At 43.5% G+C, this 21461-nt stretch overlaps 1 protein-coding gene across 1 annotated transcript in view; it reads right to left on the bottom strand.

Moving 5' to 3' along the window:
• LOC122810691 (myoferlin-like) overlaps positions 1-21461 on the bottom strand; it is a 1883765-nt gene that overhangs the window by 1332738 nt on the left and 529566 nt on the right. The window contains 1 exon segment of the mRNA XM_044082260.1: positions 17462-17637. Coding sequence (XP_043938195.1) covers positions 17462-17637 — 176 coding nt within the window.

Below are 21461 nucleotides of genomic sequence, written 5' to 3'. Positions count from 1 at the left end.
AACCTCTAATGCTGCCTGATCCCGCTGACTGGGTGGCACGTCCGGGATTTCCCTTAAAGAAAGGGGGGGTTTGTTGAAGGGTATGATATATCCTCCGGTAATGATGCGAAGCACCCACCGATCACTTGTTATGGATTCCCAAGCTTGTGGGTGCGCCATAAGCGACCCCGACTGGCTCCGGAGTTGCACAGTCGGGCAACAACTCAGGAACACCTGTTGTATGAAGAACCGCGAAAGGAATCGCGGTCTCCAGAGTTACCTCTGCCACCTCTGGGGCGGCGTCTTCCAAAATCCCCTGCCTCTGGAGGGGAATCACTGGGTGGAGTAGAGAAAGACTTTTGGGATTTTTAAACCACATTTTCCTCCTCTCCCAGCCTTGGGATAAGGCCTGGAAGGAGCGGAAAACGGCCCCAACGGCAGTCAAAATCTTGCCCTCCTGCTCGCACCGAGTTAGTGTGTCCTTCACCTTGGGTCCAAACAAAGATGACCCATCAAAGGGGCGTGAAGGAAGACTTGAAGGCCTCCGTGAGCGAACACAAGCGTAACCAGGCTTGCCTCCTGAGGGCAACGCCTGTTCCGCTGCTCTACTCGCCTTCGGCCGCATACGAAATGAGCCTCATGGACGAGTTAACGATAGAAAAAGGGTAGTCATCTGCGGCCAACAGTCGGGGCCAGCGCCTCAGGTAGATTACCAACAATAGAGTCATTTAGCTCTTTGAGAAGATCCCTTTGGAGCCTCGTAAATGACATAAATAGTTCAGCGACCGTAAGGTAAAGGCCGCTGAGGACAGGGTACGCTTCCCGTACCTATCCATACTCCTAGAATCCTTATTAGGAGGATGAATAGACGTCGAAGCCTCTGCCACGTCCTGCTGTGTGGCAGAAGCCACCACCAAAGCATCTACAGGCACACCCTTAGTGAGAAATTCCTTCTGGGGGGGGGCTGACAAAAATTTATTGGGCCTCGCAGGCACCGGTTCCACAGAATCAGGGTGTTCCCACACCCTTCGAGAAACCAAATCAAGGAGTTCATCGAAGGCGGAGACACCCAGGAGGCGGAAGGCTGGGCCCCAAAGGCCTTGAGGAAGACTGACTCCTCAGCTGAAGGGGTTTTGGCTTGCCAGTCACCTCTCTGTCTCAGAATCTCCAAGATATCTGAGAAGGAGATATCATCCGAAGATGATTTGGGGGACCCTTCTGCGTCATCAAGGTCAGTATCCGATGTAATAGACTCATCTTGGGAGTCTACGTGCTTCCTCTTACACAATTTCTTCCGTGGGGGTTAGTCCGAAGCAGTTTCGGACGGACCACCCGGAAGAAGGGAACCCCGATGGGGGTATCCTCAGGCCCTGGGGCCCGCTGCGGGGCTGCAACACAACAGAGGCACCAGTCTCCAAATCTAGGGACGGTGAGGTAGAAACTTGTTGAACCGGCAAAGGCATGGCCAGCACGCTCCTCATGGCCTCAAAGGCCGGACCTCCAGAGTCCAAGGAGGTCACTGGTCTAGAGGCCACGATGGCACTGGGAATTCCAGCAGCCGATGCTCCGAGAGGAAGACTAGGCACCGAAGCACCTAATCCCAAAGTATTCCCCTCGGGCCCGGCTGAAGAGGTCGCAGTACCAAACCCTGAACCGGAGGACAGGGTAGGAAGCATAGTCGGAGCCGAAAGGCCTGTAAGGGGTCTCTGCTCCGACCGTATGGCTCCACATTGCTCCACCACCACCGGCTCCAACGGCTCCGAAGAGGTTGGAGGAGGAATCAAATGTGTTGGAGGGGGGATCGGCTCCGAAGCAAACTGTGCTGGAGCCGAGACCATTTTAGTAAACACTGGAGACTGGAAAAGCCTCTGTAAAACCCTATCCAGGTCCGAATCTGACAGTCTCGAGGATTTAGAGGAGGTAGACACTCGAGAAGATTTTCTTCGGCCCGAGAGAAGGGACCGGCTCGACGGCTCCAAAACTATCGGCGCCGACTCCACCACATCATGGACCACCATCGGCACCGAAGGAGCCTTCTTCGGAGCCGAGGGGGAAGAGTCTGAGCTGCACACTTCCACCGGCTCGAAGCCATTGGAACCGATGGAGGTGATTCACCTCTCGATACTCCCACTTGCGGCTCCGAAGGCAATGGAGCCGAAGTAGGAGGTATCGAGGCAGACCCTTCGACCCTCGGCCCCGAAGTCAGTGGAGCCGAGGAAGAAGAGGTCAATTTTGTCTTTTTAGAAGTCGGCTCCGACGGACTTGTCGGTGCCGACGATCTTTTCTTTTTGGAAGCAACAGGAGGATTTAAGGCTTCCTCAAAAGAAGGTTTGATAAGCCCTTTCAATATCAGCTTGTTCTTACGTTCTTGAAGAACTCTAGCAGAAAAAGCATGACATACGCTACAAGTCTCTTGCAGATGTTTCGGCCCCAAACAATAAACACAGATTGAATGGCTGTCTGTTATGGACATTTTATAACTGCACCGAGTGCATTTTTAAAACCTGACTTTTGTTCTTTAGACATAGTACAGGCCCTACAACAAGTATGACTTTACCACAAAAAGTAAGCACTATAATAAAAAGCCAACTGAAAAGCGCGAGACACACTGGCGCGAGCACTTAGGAAAAATTTACCTCACAAACAAACAGACAAAACAAGTCCAACGGCCCAAAGCCCTCTAATTTAAACGGGCTTGGCCCGAAAAACAATTAACCACAAAGGGAAATTAAAATTAAATAGTACACAAGGGTAGGGCAAAGGCCCTCTAACTTAAACGGGCCTTGCCCGACTGAAAAAAAAATAAAGTACCAGAAGACACTCAAGCACTCAAAAGTCACAAATAGTATAAAGAATAGCTGTTAAAACAGCTGTTTGGTTAATATATGACAAAAACCCCAAGGTCAAGGACCAATAAAGGTAAAAAGAACCACTTAGCTCCAGCCAAGTCGAGACCACATCCAGCTTGTAAAGCGGCAAACGAGATCTGGGGAAGCAGGTGTAGTGCATCCTGGGATAGGGAGTAGCCCAGCCAATGAGAGACTTCGTGCTAGTGTATAAGTTGCCGAGTCGAACCCATCTGTCATGAATGTAGGCGAGATAGGATCCCATTACATCTGTGAGTTTTAAGGGAAGCGAAGTTCACTGCTGCTCATGCCAAGTCTATTTACAATGTGCAACCATTTTGTTTAGCAAATGGTATCTCTATTGTGGTATAAAGTTTTAAAGCTATGTTAGTAGCACCACAAGTAGAATACTTGCATCTTAATGTAAAGGCTTGAGGTTCTATTCCTACAGCATATACATTTGTATGCTGCAGTCCCCAGGATGTCCTCCTTTGGATGAGATGCCTAATAACTATGAACCTGTTTTTCAGCTTGTCATCCATTTTCTATTGCAATATACCAGCTTACCATTTTTTTAATTTAACCTAGGCAATTTATTCTTTGACGGAAGCAGGCACTGAATTTGTAGATGAAACACTGAAATATACAAGTGTTGCTGTATAATACAAGGGATATAATTCAATTATATATTATAATTAATACAATCAGGTAAATCAAATAACTTTTGCATGGCCCTAACGGTGTGCAAGGAGCCTATTGCTTTAAAACAGTTCAAAGGTAAATAACCTGCCACTGGCCAGATGCATTTTCTTTGAATGTGGGTTTCAATGCCGTTTCATTGAATGTGAGTTTCAAAAGTAGAGAAGCTTTAATGCCAAGTCTGTTTTCATTGCAAGACTATTGCTTTGTTTAGGTTTAGTAAATGTCTCACTGTTTGGGCTATAATGTTTGAAATAAAAGTTGTAAATTTAAATCCAACTGCCTGTAATCATTGTAGAACTAAAGCATAACACAGTATGCACACAGATTTGAACAGTGTCTACAGTAAATGGGGAGAAATAGCCAAGTAATGGGACACTGGAATGGCTGTGTGGGCGGGGCTTGGGTGGGTGGACTTGGGCGTGGGCTGTGTTGGCAGGGGGCGGGGTGAGCTATGTGGGTGGGGCTCTGGGTTTTCACCCCCCTGCAAAAAATCCTGCGGGCTCCCTTGTCCAGGGGCCAACTGTGGACTACAGCATCCCTCGGTGACAGCCCCTGTAGAGGGATTATGGCAAACTAACTTTTGCATTTGTTGAGGTATGAGGCAAAGAGGTTGCGGCAACGTTGGCCCCAGTGGCTGAAAATTAGAAGTTATGTACTCACCATAACGTTCCATCTGAGTAGGTGACTTCATTTGGATGCAACCTGTGGGTATCGGATCCGACCTCGGATCCGAGCCGGCATTTCAAAAGCTTAGGCTCCGAGCTCCTAGCTCCTCCCTCTTACCCATAACCCCTTGCCAAGCCCTGACTGACCTCAGATTGAGTTTGCCTAAATAATACTGACTACAGTACATGAACCAAGCATAAATACTCGCTCTATAAAGGTCAGGGGGATGGAGGGGGGGATGGTTGCATCCAAATGAAGTCACCTACTCAGATGGAACGTTATGGTGAGTACATAACTTCTAAATCTGAAGTAGGTAGACTTCATTTGTCTGCAACCTGGGACAGAGTCCCCAGCTACCTGAATCTTGGGTGGCCGTCATGGAAGGATGTTCCGGAGCACCGCTGAGCCAAAGGATGCTCTTCCCCTGGAAACAACATCCACCTTATAATGAGAAATAAAGGTATGAGGCGAGGCCCAAGTAGCTGCCGCGCAGATATCATCCAATGACACACGGGACTTAAAGGCGGCTGACGTGGAGACTGCCCTAGTAGAATGAGCCGTAACCCTCTGAGGAGCAGGTCTACCTGAAGTGTCATAAGCCTGCAGAATACAATTAGCAATCCACCTAGATAGTGTGACTTTAGACACTGCTTTACCCAAAGCAAATTTAGCAAAGGAGACGAACAGCTGATCTGATTGCCTGTGACCAGCTGTTCTGTGAATATAAAATCGTAATTGTCTATGAACATCCAAGGAATGCAATTTGTATTCTCCTTTGTTTGAGTACTTGGGAAAAAACACAGGTAAATTGATTGATTGGTTGATATTAGATTCTGAAGATACCTTTGGAAGAAAAGATGGATTGGTCCTGAGGCACACCCTATCTGGAAAGAAAGAAAGGTAAGGCAGTTTGACGCATAGAGCCTGAAGTTCAGACACTCTTCTGGCTGAAGTGATAGCTACTAAGAAGGCAGTCTTCCAGGAAAGGTACTTTAGGTCTGTAGAAGCTGCAGGCTCGAAGGGAGGAGCAGTAAGGGCTTGCAGAACTAAAGATAGGTCCCAAGGTGGTACAACCTCCTTGACTGGAGGCCTCAACAAAAAAATCCCTTTGAGAAAGGTTTTGCATAATTTCGCCGTCATGAGGGGAGCTGTCTCATGACCAATGTGATAATGCGAGATGGCTGCCAGTTGTACCTTAATCGTGGAAGAACTTGCCCCTTGATGACAGAGGTCTGTTAAAAAATCCAGCACTGCTGACATAGGTGCTGAGAAAGGATCCAAAGTTCTCTGAACTGCCCAAATAGAGAATCTCTTCCATTTACTCCGATAAACCTGCCTGGTGGAAGGTTTATGAGCTGCCACTAAGATGGCCTTGACCGTGACGAGATACGGGAGTCCTAATCAAGGATGGAACTGGAGCAGCCAAGCTGTCAATTTCAGGGTGCGTAGATTGGGAACCGAAATTCCCAGAGGGTGGGAGATGAGATCCGGAACCGGATCCAGAATCCAGGGTGGATTGATTTTGTGAGACCATACAAAGGGGAACCAGGGTTGACGAGGCCAGAACGGGCAATGAGAAACATTCTGCTCCCCAAACTGTTGGCTTTCTGCAGAAGCCTCTGCATCAGAGGTAGTGGGGTGTAGGCATAAAGGAGACCGGGAGGCCAAGCATGCACCAGCGCATCTCGGGAATTCCCTGGTGGGGAAGCAGAGCGAAGAAATTGTCGCATTTGGCGTTTGAGGAGAGGCAAAAAGATCGCAACAGGGTTGCCCCAAACGGCAAAAATCTTCCTCGCTACCTGAGGATTGAGAGACCACTCGTGAGGTGAAAGAATGGTGCGACTGAGTTTGTCCGCAAGGATGTTGGATTTTCCCGGAATGTGCGTTGCTACCAGAAAGCGTTTGGTGGAAATTGCCCATTCCCAGACTCTCATGGCCTCTCGACAAAGGGATAGGACCTGGTTCCTCCCTGTTTGTTGATGTACCAGACTACCGACATGTTGTCTGTCTGAATCGCAATAGTCCCTGAAGGAAGAACGTGGTGAAGTGCTTGCAACGCTAGGAGCACCGCCCTCATTTCCAGGACATTTATATGCAACGACATCTCTGTGGGGTTCCACGTGCCTTGGACAATCTTTCCCGCAGAATGCCCCCCCCACCCGAGGCAAGAAGCGTCCGTGGTCACTGTGGCTCGGGGAAAGGCAGCACAAAAAGGTCTCCCTGTCAGGGGCTCCGGAGAAAGAAGCCACCAAAGAAGGGAATCCTTGCACGCTTTGCTGACCGCTATCGGAGTGTTGAGAGGAACAGAGAGGGGACCACTGAACTTGAAGAGTCCATTGAAGAACCCGCATGCGTAAGCGTGCATGAATAAGAAGCGGGATAGCTGCCGCCATCGAACCTAGGGCCCTCAGGACCGAAGCTGCAGTCGGAAATGGTTGCAGGACCGCTGCTACATGACACTTCAGGTTGGCTATTCTGTCTGGAGTGAGGAAGGCTCGCATTGACCTGGTGTTTAGCCTTCCTCCTATGAAATCTATAGCTTGTGTGGGGTGCAGTAAAGATTTCTCCCAGTTGACAGTGATGCCCAGCCTTGGGGCTAGTCGAAGAAAGTAGTCCCTGGCTGAGCACAGAAGATGCCTTGATGATGCCGTAAGGAGCCAGTCGTCCAGGTACGGAAAGACCTGTAATCCCTGGAGCCTCAGGTGGGCCGCTACCACCGCTAGAACCTTGGTGAACACCCTGGGGGCTGAGGTGAGACCAAAGGGGAGGACCCTGAACTGGTAATGACTGGCTCCCAGCCAGAAGCGAAGGAACCTCCTGGACCGTCTGTCCATGCGAATGTGGTAGTACGCGTCCTTGAGGTCGATGGAGCACATCCAGTCGTTCTCCCTCAAGAGGGGGAGTATAGATTGAAGGGTGACCATCCGAACTTTTGCTTGGTTACTGACAGGTTCAGCAGGGAAAGATCTAAGATTGGTCTTAAGTCCCCGTTTCTTTGGCACCAAAAGAACCTGGAGTAAAACCCTGACCGGTTTGATCTGGGGACGACTGGATAGTTCTTTTTCTAGCAGCTGTTCGATTTGATAGCTGCTGCCTCCCTTTGGTCGGGTGGAACATCTGGGAGGCTGCGAGATCTGGGAACTTTGTACAGGGAATTGTATAACCTCTGGATATCACGAAGCACCCAACGGTCTGATGTGATGGACTCCCAAGTAGTTAGGTGCCTCGAGAAACGCCCCGACTGCCTCCAGAGACGGACAGCCGGGCCACCCTTCAGGGCTGCTGCGTGGGTCTCTCAGAGAAAGGTTCTCTGGACCCAAAGTTTCTAGGAGCCCCCCTGCCTCTAGGATGGCGGCCTCCCTGTCCTCCTCTGCCAGGGGAGGACTGGGTATCCGGAGCAGGTTGGGACTGCTGCCATTTCGGGAACCACATCTTCGGCTGTCCCTTTTGGTTCTTCGAGAAGGACCTCTGGGGAGCTGAGAAGCGGACTCGACGGCAGACAGCGTCTTCCGTCCTTTTCGCTCTGGACCAGTGTTTCGAACAGTCTTGCCAAACAAGGCAGAACCATCAAAGGGGCATTCGAAAGTCGCCTTGAAGGGCTCTGCGAAATCACAGTGGCGGAGCCAGGCCTGCCGCCTCATGACTAGGCCTGCTCCGCTGGCTCTAGCGGCTCCCTCGGTAGCGTGAGAAAGTAGCCGCATAGATGTGTTAGAAACCGCTCTAAGAGTGGCCATTCGGTGGAGTATACCTGCTTATCCTCACCCGACATGGACTCTGGGGAGATGCAGCGTATTCTTTAATCAGATCCCGCTGCATCCTGATGACGTGTGCCATGTAGTTCAGCGCTCTCAAAGAGAAGGTTGCTGAACTGAAAACTCGCTTCCCAATGCGATCCATCGAGGGACTCCTTGCCCGGAGGATGCATAGAGGGACTCACCTGGGCCAATTCCTCTTAGTGGCTGCAGCCATCATCATGGCATATACTGGGGGCCCTTGCTCCAGTGAGTGCGGTCCGGGAGGAAAGGATACGGTCAGGACGCTTGGGTACAGGCTCAACGGTGTCCGGATCCTTCCACGCCTGATGGATATAAGGTCCACCAGAGGGTCGGCAGGAGGGACACCCAAGAGGTAGATGGGCCCGCCTCGAATGCCTCCAAGAACACAGACTCGTCTGAGGAAGCCTTGGGGCAGACCACCCCCTGATCCTTAACATTTCCATAATGTCTCCAAATGAGACGTCTTCAGGGGTGATCTTGGGAGCCTTCCCTTCATCCAAGTCTGTGTCTTGTAACGGACTCGGGAGTCCATGTGCCTCCTTTTGCACTTACGCCCGAGGTACTTCATCGGGGCTGTCCGAGGAGTACTCTTCCGCAGCTGGATGTTCCAAGGGAACTACTTGGGACATCGAGGCGGGCTGTCCCTGGGACCGGCTGGTGGGAGCCTGGCCCAATTGCAAGGGAGTGTGGGATGGAGCCGTGGCAGGGACCGGGGGTCTGGACATCCTCAACAGTGCCCTTTCCACTACGTCGAAGGCCGAGGGGGAGCCAGCTTCTCTAAACCCCGAGAGCCGACCCCCACTCGGATCCGACGCACGGATCGGAGCCGGAGCAACCGTCGGATCCGAGACCGTGTGCTCCGACCTGGACGGAGCCGAAGACACACCAGCTCCCTCGGATCCGAGGCTCGGTCCTCGGCTCGAGAGGTCGGGTCCGGTACCAAGCACTCAAGGGATGGGACGGATCCGAGGTGCGCCGACCTATCGGATCCGACCCACCCCCGGATCCAACTCTGCCCGGCGCAGACAGCTCCGAACCCATGGTATGGGTCGGAGAAGGAGCCAAAGGGGCGAAAAACGGGGTTGAAGCCCCTCCCAGATGGGGGGGGGCTAGGAGCACTCCCATTTGCATTTGGGCCTGGATGAATTTCCTCATCATCCGGTCCATATCTGCTTCACTCATGGAGAATGTGGATCTGGTGGAGGCCACGGCGGACCTAGAGAGCCGCCTTGGGGACCTCACTGAAGGGCTAGCCTCCTCCTCCTCGGGCCCAGGAGAGAACCGAGGGGAGTGGAGCCGAGGAGGAGGAAAGCTAGAAGGCACAGGGGAGGCCCGCTTAGATGGAGGAGCCGAACTGGAGGTTTCAGCTCTCCGTTTGTGGTGCCTCTCCCTGTGCCTCTCCTTCTTCTCTCTCTCCCTAGAAGACTCTCTCTCCTCCGGCAACTTAGAGGGAGGTTGAGTCCCAGCCGGTGGAGGAGAGTCCACAGCAACTGCTTGCTGAGTAGAAGGGGCAGAAGCCGAAGCGGTATCTGGAGGGAGAAGTCCCGCCAACACCAGCTTCGACCTCCGCTCCCTCAAAGCTCGGGGGTTGAACCCTGCACAAATGGTACAACCAGATGACAGGTGCTCAACCCCAAGCATGACGCACGAGTGTGGCCATCCGCTGGGGACAGCTTATGGCCACACTCGGTACATTTAGAGAATACAGCCTTATGGGCTTCAGACATGATAAGCCCTAACAGGCCTCAAACAAACACACACACACAAACTACGCAAAACCCGAGAAAAGTTTAAAAGAAAGAGAGAGGAAAGCCTAACACAATCACTTCTAACTAATTAAATCAAAAAAGTTAAGGATTTTGAAAATTTTTCTGTCAGAAAAACTTATCTGTCCCTAGGAGCTCTGGAATCCGTCGCAACTTGAAAGCGGCAAACGAAATCTGAGGTCAGTCAGGGCTTGGCAAGGGGTTATGGGTAAGAGGGAGGAGCTAGGAGCTCGGAGCCTAAGCTTTTGGAATGCCGGCTCGGATCCGAGGTCGTATCCGATACCCACAGGTTGCAGACAAATGAAGTCTACCTACTTCAGATTCTCCATTGCTACTGTCTGGTTGTGTGATCACTCATGAGGTAACATGACTGACCTGCTAAACTTGTCTACTAGTACATTTGACATCTCAGAATGTGCACTGATATCAGAAAATGATGAGAAGACATTGCCTATTGCTATGCTCTCATGGCCTCATGCCAAAGTGAGTATGTACGTGTATATCCTTGCTTGTTGATGTACGAGACAACTGACATATTGTCCATTTGAATGGATATCACTTCCTGGGGTAGGTAGTCCTTAAAAGCCTGCAACACTAGAAGGACGACTCTCATCTCCAAAATGCTGATGTGAAGGTTGTCCTCTAAGGGTGACCAAGTGCCTTGAACCATTCTTCCCCTCAAAATGCCCCCCCCCCGAAGGAGGAAGCATCTGCAGTCACTGTAGACTGGGGAATGGGTGGACAAAAAGGTCTTACTTCAGTTATAGTTGGGGACGTAATCCACCATTTGATATGATCTCTGCAAATTTGGCAAGAAGGGGGTGTAGATTCTGCGACTACTGTACTGAAAGAGTCCATTGTAGCACTCTCATGTGGTATCTTTCAAGTGGGACTAATGAGATGGTAGAGGACATCAACCCTAACACACAAACAATCAATCCTGCTTGAGGAAAAGAATCTTAAATTATTTGAGTTGCCATTATTTGTAAAGATGAACTAAAAACAAAAAAAAATGTCCCAGGCTAATGGTACAAACAAGCAATTTAAAACAGTTCAGTAAGCACTTTCATAGGTACAAATGCTCCCTCTTCTTCAGACTGAATTACAAAGTTAGTGAAACACTTATAAATAGCATTCAAAATAAACTCATGACAGTCAGCTGATCAATGAAATCCAATAAAACTTGAATAGTAATTAAAAAGCAATTAAAATGAACAAATAAATCAATATGCATTCAAAAACTTTTAACCCCAGTACTCAAACTACTCTTTCTGTTCGACATATGTCTAATGTTTCTAACTTTAGTAAGAATGATTGGGATTTGATTAATGTTTTAAAGGATTGCAGGGTTAAAGTCATTAAACCAGATAAAGGGGGAGGCTTAGCCATAATGAGTGAAACGTACTTTAGAACGAGCATGCAACAAATGTTAGATACAGACAATTATGCAATAGCCTCTTTAAATGAAATTAATACAGCCTATAGACAGATTAAGGTTTTTTTAGAATGACGAATGATTTCTATCTTTGTTGATTTCATGGATGAGTGTAATTTTTTAAGAAATCTGTTTTTGAATCGTGGCTACCCTGATGATTTTATTGATGATTTAATTAGTGAAGTAACTTCTAAAAGGAATTCAGGACATTTCAAAGCTATTTTAAATAGCTCAGAAGAGGATGAGGTTCTGTACATAAACAGTTCAAATAGTAGGTTAGACCTGACTAGGTCAGATGATAATAATAATATTTTTTGTACTGATTTTTCCCTCACCTTTATTACAACTTTTAGTAGTGACTCCTATTACATTAAGAATATTCTTGAGAGGAATTGGAACGTTATCATAGCAGATGAAAGTGTAAGGAAGAGATTACCTTTAATATCCACAGTTGTTTTTAGAAGAGGTTCTAATTTGAAATACCTTTTAGGAAGTAATACGTCCCAAATATTGAGAACAAAGGGTATATTTAAGTGTGAAGCTTGCCCTATTGTAGGTTTACTGACACTGGACTTAACTACCAGGTCAACAACATGGAATTTTCTTGCCATGGGAGATATAATTGTAACTCTAAAGGTTGTGTTTATTTAGCTAAATGTAATTCCTGTCCTGATTTCTATATAGGCAAAACCAACAGGAAACTCAGGGAACAAATATATGAGCATTAGTATGCCATAAGAAATTTAAAACCTAAGAATGTTTTAGCCAAACACGTCCTTAATAATCCTGGACATATATTTTCCTTTAGAGTAATTGATCACATTTCTAACCATATAAGGGGTGGGCCATTTTCTTTATGGCTGGAACAGCGTGAGCTGTTGTGGCAGCTTAAACTAGATGCTTTCAAATATCCTAGGCTAAATGATGCATGCTCTGTAGCTTGCATTTTAAAGTTAAAGAATTTGAAGAGATAATTTTTAGCCTATTCTTAGGGTATAAACTATAAACCAGTTAAATATGGAATTTTCTATTTCTATTTATATCTATTTATATCTGTTTATACATTTTGAATGCATACTGATTTATTTGTACTTTAATTGCTTTTAAATTACTATTCAAGTTTTATTGGATTTCATTGATCAGCTGATTGTCATGTGTTTATTTTTGAATGCTATTTATAGGTGTTTCACTAACTTTGTAATTCAGTCTGAAGAAGTAGGAGCATTTGTACCTACAAAAGTGCTTACTGAACTGCATTAAATTGCTTGTTTGTGCCATTAGCTTGGGATGTTTTTTGTTTTTAGTTCACAGTTTATACTTTGTTCGTTTTCAAATTATTTGTAAAGATAGCAATTTGGCATCTAGAACCTTGGGAGATTTGAGGAGCTGTTTTGAGAAGACACCCTATAAACTCTATTAAAACAGTTGGCTTTTTAATTGATTTACTGTGATTACCAGTAGATCTGAAAGATGGAGTACAATTGCATGATGTTGTGTCAGTGGATCCCTGAAAGAAGCAGTTAGGAAATAATCATTTAGGTATGGGAAGACCTGGATCTGCTTTCAGAGGAGAGCTGCCACCACTACTGTAATTTCGGTGAACACCTCGGGAGCTGAAGCAAGACCAAATGGCAGTACTCTGAACTTGAAATGATTGGCTCCCAGCCACAAATGTGAAATATGCTAGATTACCTCTGTACTATTATGTGATAGTAGGCATCCTGGAGATCTACATAGCACACCCAATTGTCATAGATTCATAGACAGTGAATTGAAGGATAGACAGCTGGATGCCCACTGATTTTTGAATATCTGAAAGTAAACTACCCGAGAGGGACTTGGAAATCTCCTTGGTCAGGTCCTGCTGAAAAAGAGTTAAGTGTGCATGGTAATTCAGTGATATGAGAGTGAAAGTTGCTGAAGTATACATCTGTTTCTCAATCTGTCCAATGCCCTTGGCTTCCTGTTAATGGGGTGAACAGAGGACCTCCCTTGCTTTTTTGTGTGGCTACTGCTACCTTTTGTGCAATGTGTCCTGTTTCTGGGTGCCACTAAAATTCTGTCAGGCTTCCTAGTGTTGGGTTGTACTATATCAGGGGCAATAATCATACCTCTCAACTGTACAGATTTTTGCAGAATGTCCAGATTTTTGCCTCATATTTCTGGTACATTTTTCATAAAATTTTGGTTTTCTGGCAAATTACGTGCAAATTATTAAAGGCTGAAGTTAGAAAATAATGATAGACATTTGAGTTTCAGACTGCATTCCCTTCAAAAAATCCATGCTAATGTAAAACCTGTTATTCTATCACCTTTCTAAGTTTGTAAGAGCAATATTTAAAAAGTGTCCCTATTTTTGAGCCTTGCCCCACTTTTATATATGGCTTTGTCTAGATTTCTTACTCTAAGAGGTTGAGAGGTATAGTCAGGGTCCTTTTATGCCTGCTGTGCCACATGACCTGGGGCCCCAGCTGTCAAGTGCCAAGGCCCAAGTGAAAGAAAAAGCTCCGAGAGGCTTGATTAAACTCTACCAGTGTGCGCCCAACAGCAACAATTGGGCTCTGAGACTCATTCTGAATGGACAGCATTGGAGTCAAGAGAGTAAGGGATGCAGTCAACACTGAAGTTTCTTGAACAGCTGGATCTGACTGAAGTGCGCACAGAGGGGCTCAGACCCATCGGAACCAGATCCGATGCTCAGACCAGTACCATAGAAAAAGTTGGAGGGAAAACCAGCCTGTACCCAGGGCACCCCTTGGGAGCAGCACCAGGACGATTCCCACTTGGATTTATGTCCTTATGAATTTATTAATCATCTGGTTGACATCCATCTCATTAAGGTTTCAAGTGGATCAGGCTGACTTCAGTGAAGATGCCACCAATGGAGGCCTGTAGAATCATACAACTGTACAGATTTTAGCAGAATGTCCAGATTTTTGCCTTGTATTTTTGGTCCTCATAAATTCTGTGATTTTCTGGATTTTTGTGGCAAATCAGTGAGGATGGAATTCACTAAATGATGACAGCCATTTGAGTTTCAGATTTTATAGCCATCAAATAATGCATGATAACACAAGATCTTTTATTCCAGCAACGTTCTAAGTATATAAGAGCAATATTAAAAATGTGCCCTATTTTGGGGTTTTGTCCCCCCATTACTTTTGACTTTGCCCAGATTTGTTGGAGTAAGAGGTTGACAGCTACATGTAGAATGTTCTCTCCTGTAATATAGTTGAATGGAGGCAAGGGCTCACCAGCTCTTGTGAAAATCTAGCCAGGGAAGAAGGAGATCCAATCTGACTAGTTGGTGGATCTGACTTTCTTTGTGTTTTAGGTGTTAGACTCAAATGATCAGTCAAGTCCAGAGACCTTTTCCTTGATTTTTCAGATCTCTTCTCTTCCAGTTTTCTTTCCTCTGATCTTTTCGCTGAGAACTTTTCCATTCCTCTCTGTTTCCATCTCCTTCCTTTTCTCTGTTTTGCTGTTTGTGGAAAATGAAGCTGGCTTGTTAGCAGTGGACAGAACTGTTGAGTAAGCTGATGTCATTGTCTGAGGACAGAGCAAGCCTTTTAGGATAAGTTTATCTTTTCTGTCTGTGTGACGCACGTGCAATGGCCCAGCAATCAAGGAGCCTCATTCCTCACCACTAATACCAGTGAGGGGTGTCCACATTGGGAAGGATAACAAATACACACACAGTAAGGTACAATTTCCCTTAAGAGCACACAGAGATCACAGTCAGTCTGGGGATGGTTTCTCCCTTTCTCTCCAGATCCCCAATACGACTCCCCACTGGCACAGCTATAGGTCCAGATCTCAGCCTAGTGGTCAAGCTAAAACCTCCAGCACCCTCTCTGTCCAACCAATGCTTCGTGTCCCTGCCCAAGTAGCTGACACGCACACACACTTTGAGATATGAGTTATATACAAATACACAGACACTCCTGGGGAAGGCTGGCACAGTTTCTCCAGCTATGCCCCTTCCTGCCAGGCTATAAGATAGTAATCACTGCCACCAACCACTATCAGCTACTAATAAAGCCCTTACCAAGAGGTGTCTAATTATTATTGTGCAATATTATTATCCAAATGGTAAGTGTGACTAAACAACAAGACTACTGGAGTGGCACTGAACAGCAAGGCTATTGGAGTGGCTTTGTACAGTATCACTGTATACATGCAATGTACTCTAGAGCTTAAATTATCTCTACACAAAACAGCTGCAGTTGAAAGGTTTAAAAATATTTAATAATAAATAATAAAAACACAAGACAATAATTCTTACTACACAGTGCTAGTCAAGAGTTCAGAGATCACAGGAAAATGCTTAAAATAATACAGTAGAATAGTTCTGACATCAATACAGAAAAACAACTAGTCTAATATTCCTATTTCCTAGCTATATCTAAGAGCAAACACAGTTATAAAATAAACGTACATATAGAGCAAGATAGTGCTGGTGATGTTGAATGTTCTAAAGACAAATGCAAAATGCCCTCAGTCTCTCTGTCCTTAAATTGATAACACAGTACTACTGACTCATTTCAGATTACATCATTTTTTTCTCTGGTTCCCAGGCTAACAGAAACTCAGAGTTTAGCAGCCCTTCTGATCTTGCACCTGGTCAGGAAGCTACAACAATAAAATACATTATACATGCAAATTCTGGCAATTAACTCTGGTCTCAAAACAATAGCAAGAATTCCTTCATCCAGACATCTTGGCTCCGAGTTTTGAGATCAAACAATTATACAATGCTTGACTTATCAACTTTCCTCCAGCAGAGTGCAATGTGGTTACATTTTTGAAGTTCAACATTTAACACCATTTTCTTCCATTTAAGAAAAAATATTTAAAAATGACAGAATTATCTACAAAATTCTAGCTAGCTAGGTTGGCAGCCTTCACATATAAGCATATGGCTTACATTAATATTTACAAATGACAGAATTATCCACAAAATTCTATCTGGCTAGGCTGACAGCCTTCACATATCTTCACAGTCTGCACAGCTCTAGTCCCACAGGCAGCACAAATATTTCACTTTACTTGAAGGTGGGCTACACCTAATCAATAAACACAGTGACAGTGTGGGTCTTGAGGAAGAATTTTCTTTCAACAAGCCGAGTACTTTTTAAAACCTTTAGGTTTCTCTGACTTTAGAGTAACAATAAGCAAAAGTCATACACTTCCAGCTAGACAACACACACAACTACATAAAAGATGAATAGGAAAAACACACTATTTTATGTATAATAAATCATACTTAGCTAAATTTATCAACAATTATTTAAGTAGTAGAATACAATAATAAAGACACTCAAGGAAAAAACAGTATAATTTACCTAATCACTATCTAAACCTATGATTAGCAGTATAGTAAGATTAAACAGTAAACAATTATCTAATTGGAGGGAGGAGTCAAAGTTTTCGTCAGTAAATGCAAAAAAAAAAAAAATTCACTAAGCATGAAAGATGGAGCTCTCAGACACACATCTAGCTGATTTAGTCGCCAAATGAGATCCTGAGGTAATTTAGTGGACAGGAGGGAATTCTGGCTAAGGGAACAATTACAGCCTCATATTCACAGCTCTAAAAGTAGGTGCCGAGTTTGGATATGGTCAGATTTGACAACCCAAATGTTGAATTGGATGAAAACAGACAACATAGGATCCTAGCATTTCTGAGTCCCTAATTTTATTTGCCAATGGCTCTAAATATAAAGCAAATAACAAAGGGGAAAGAGACCATCCCTGTCTGGTTCCTCTGTGCAAATGCAACATGCCATAAGGGGACCCTCCCACTTTAATTCTTGCCTCCATTCCTTCATATAGCCTTCTAATTAACCTTATTGTATCAGGGAATGCAAAATGCTCCAACTGCTCTAATAATACAAGCCCAGCTTAGTCTGCCAAATGCTTACTCTGCATCAAGACACAAACAACAACAGCAGTGTTCTCTTACATTCTGCTTCCCTCTGGATCATAATTTTGTTTTAATTTTGTCAAATATTTGCCTCTGCCCCACAAAACCACACTGATTCATATCTCGCAATTTTGGCAACACCTTTGCCAGTTTTTCAGCGAGTACAGAAATAAACACTTTATAGACATGGTTTAAAACTGAAATTGGTCTGTAAGAAGCTGCGTCTGATGGGCCTTTACCATTCTTAGGTAATACAGCCACCGCAGCTTTCTTCTAAGATGTTGGTACTTCCTGTCCTTTTAAAATACTGTTAAACAAAATCTTCCAGATCTTTATAACTTTCTTCTCTCCCAACTTTCAAATTACCACAGGAATGCCATCTATTTCTGGAGACTGCCCTGCATATTGATTACACATCACCATTTTTATGTTGTCTCCTCTTATCTTAACTGCTAGTTTTTGAGCATCATCTAATTCTAACCTTGGTATAATTAAGTCTTCCATTTCCATTTGTGATCTTTCTGGATTTACATGCTTCTCTGCTTTATACAAAATTTCATAAACTTTTTAAAATCTCTTAATATCTCAACAGGATCTCTGGTCATTTTTCTTGTTATAGACTCCATAAGTTTGACAATAAACCTTTCTACTTTCTAGTGTGTAAATCAATGTGCTAAAAGTTTTTGTGCTCTGGAGTCATTATCAAAAATAGCTACTTAACAGCAATCATTCTAAACATATGCATATTATCCAGATACTCCCTATTTCCTCTTTAGCACTCTGTATTTGCATCTCTTCTTCTGCTTGATTCACCTTATTCTGTAATACTTTAACCTTTGTTAGCCCTTTTAAGCAATTCATATTACTTTTTAACCATAGCTCTTTCTTTTTTGTATTTCTATCCTATTTCTAAGTCCATTTTCATTGTATCACACTCACTAGCTATAACTTCTAAAGATATCTCTGCCTTCCCTAATAAAGCTCAAATAATTTCTATTACCCTTTCCTTCAATTTCTCTCTTTTTAACAGGCATGTGGGGAACCACTAATGTCTCATTTTTACTTCATTAACCTGCATTTTTATCTTAGTTTTTATTAGTGCATGATCTGAATTAGTCATTGGATGTGTGTCAAAGCTTTAAATCAAATGCAAATGTTTCTGTGAAATATAATTTCTGTCTAGTCTTGCCCATTTATTATACCTTGGGGAATAATATGTAAATACTGGCCAAGTTCCTACTTCTGAATTCACATCTCACACCTTCTATACCATATATTTTCATAAATTTCTTTAGAAATCTACTGTCTTTTGTTGTATTTCCCCTCTAAGTCCCCCGATACATCCTCACTATTGCAAATTAAGTTCTAGTACCCAGCTGTAAATAACATTCCCTGCTGAGAGCTGATTATGTCTTCCAACATTTTGTTAAGCCCATAATAGCAGCTTTTGGCAGAATATAAATATATAGTAGTGTAATCCTTCTCCCTTGCCAATAGCCCCTTACTACTAGAACTTTATCATTATTTACTCTTCCCCCCTTCTTTCACTGTCGGTGCCACTCTAGCAACTAGTATAATTATTCTCCTTTTTCCTTTGTCTCTGATATGCTTTTGAATATCCATTCTGAAAGCCTTTCTTTGTCAAATTCACATGTTCATTTTTTTCCAAATATGTCTCCTGCTGCACTGCTATATTTTAATACTCCTTTCTTTTTGTCTATACCTGAAAAGCCATTTACGTTTCAAGATAATATGGATAGTGTAGACATTATGATAAAAAGCTATTGCTCCCACCTATTATAAATCATAATTTTTGAATGTGTATTTACAAGTTTTGTTATACATGCACACACCAATGTCTGGCAAGGTGATATTTTGTACAGTTGTTTCTTCTAATTTCCATTTGAATCTATCCCACATTTTCAAGCAATGTTAATGATAACCCTAAGAAAAACGAAATACATTCAAAACACCCCATCTCCTATTAACTTTAAACAAATACACAAAACTTTGCACATCTTCAAAGCAATCAATTTTACCCCTCTAGATAGGAACAACTGCCTCAAATCAACAGCCACACACATAAGCACTACCTGACCTAAACTTCCCACTTGCACTGATTGCTGTCTGTTCTTTTCTTACCTCTATTCCCCTACCAGATGCAAAAGGCAGCTTTTTATGCTTTCAGAAAACATTAAGTTTTAGATTTAAAAAGTGATCTGGCTTTTACTGCCTGCACCTGTAGTCAGATTGCCTCCATGGAAACATAAGAACAAAATGTACAGCTGCCATTAGACTTCTCAACTCACACTGAACATTTATTTAATGATTTAATTTATTTACTTAAGATAATAATGGTAGATTTGTGTTATTAATGGGCTACTGGCAAGGGACAGAGGGATTTAAGTAATGGGTAGGGGAAATTATTTCAGAGTTATTAGGGAAGATAGAAATTTCTTCAGCAGTTATAGCTAGTAAGATGATAAAATGAAAATAGGGTAGAAATAAAAGAAAAAGTGATATGGTTAAGAGGTAACATGAATTACTTACAGGAGCTGGCAAAGGTTAAAGTACTGCAGAATAAGGAGAATCTCACAGAACAAGAACAGGCTCAACTTTGGAGTGCTAAAGATAAATATGGGAATATCTGGATAATATGTATGGGTTTAGGAAGATTGTTGCCAGCACTGTTTTTTGATAATAACTCTACAGCAGAAAAACTTTAGCATAAGGATTAGGCAACTGAAAGAAGAAAGTGTTGTTGCCAAATGTAGGAGCCTATAACAAGAAAAATAACCAGTGATCCTGTAAAGGTATTAGAGATACTTCAGACATTTTATGAAAATTTGTATAAAGCAAAGAAATATGAACACCAAGAAAAAGCACAAATGAAACTATGTATGGAAGACTTAAGTATGCCAATGTTAGATGTAGATGAAGCTCAACAATTAACTGTTAACTGGAGGATATGAGATAAAAATGGAGACGTACAATCTGCAGGAAAGTCTCAAAAAATGCACGGTATTCCTGAGGAAGTCTGGAAGCCAGGATGGAAGAAAGTGATAAAGATCTGGAAGGTTTTGTTTAACAGCAATTTAAAAAAGAAGAAGCACAAACATCTTGGAAGAATCCTGTAGTGGCTAATAATACCTAAATATGTTAAAGAGACATCAGACCCAGCTTCATACAGCCTCATTTCAATTTTAAACCATGATTACAAAGTGTTTATATCTATAATAGCTAAAAGAATGGCAAGGGTATTATCAACATTGCTTGAACAATGTTGTTTTGTGCAGGGGAGGCAAAAATTTGACAACATCAGTTGAGGTGACACCATGACCACATATACAAAAATGGGAAGAAGAGGTTGTGGCTGGATCAATGGTACAAAGGGAAACAGAGGGTAAGAAAATACCACTGTTGCTGGTGAATCTTGATGCAAAGAAAGCTTTCAATAGAGTAAGCTGGGATTTTATGGGTAGGGCAATGGAAGCATCTGCATTCCCTGATATAATAATAAGGTTAATTAGGATTAATTAATTAGGTTAATTATATTAAGATGGGAGGCAAACATTTAAGTCAAAGGTCTCCTCTCTGACAAGTTGTGTCTGAACAGAAGAAGCAGACTGGGGTTTCCTCTTTCCCTTTTGTTGTTTGCTTTATATTTAGAGCCACTGGTAAACAAAATAAGTAACTCAGAAATTTAAGGAGATAAGTGGTTTGGCAATCAAGAAAAGCTGGCTTTATTTGCAGATAATATTATTTTGTGCCTGGTAAAGACCACAAAAGCTCATCTCAGTGTGGAAAATCTTGAAACAGTTTCACGTCTTTTCAAGATATAAAATTAATGTAGATAAAACAAAGGCTATAGCTGTAAATTATGTACCCAAACATAGATTGGTCCAGCAATATCCATATTTAGGGGTACATGATAAAATGAAGTATTTAGAAGTATAGATTAAAAAGGATTCTGTTATGGCAACTAATCATATGTGGGAAGAGACTAATAAAAGATAATAAAAAAACTGAGCAACTGGAAGTGCCTTTTTATGGACATGGGTAGCAAGATACAAGCAGTGAAAATGTTTTCGGTTTTCATCACATGCTGTCTCAAGGAAAGAGAGAAGCAGTTTCTCCTCCCCAGTTGGGTAAACGTTTTATTCAAGGATGTTACTAGTTCCAAAGAAATAAAATACTTGGAGACCAGTTCTGGATCTTTCCTTCTTAAACTTGTTTGTGATAGTGCCCAAATATAAAATAATGTCACTTTACAACCTGTTATCTGTTTCTCCTCTTTCAACTTTCCTGGCAACACTAGACTTAAAAGATGCTTATCATTACATCCCTTTTCATCCAGACTTCCAAT

This window comes from Protopterus annectens, chromosome 9.part0, assembly GCF_019279795.1.
Source record: "Protopterus annectens isolate FY-2018-M chromosome 9.part0, PAN1.0, whole genome shotgun sequence".
NCBI classification, from domain to species: Eukaryota; Metazoa; Chordata; order Ceratodontiformes; family Protopteridae; genus Protopterus; species Protopterus annectens.
This window is presented reverse-complemented; position numbering and strand designations above follow the sequence as displayed.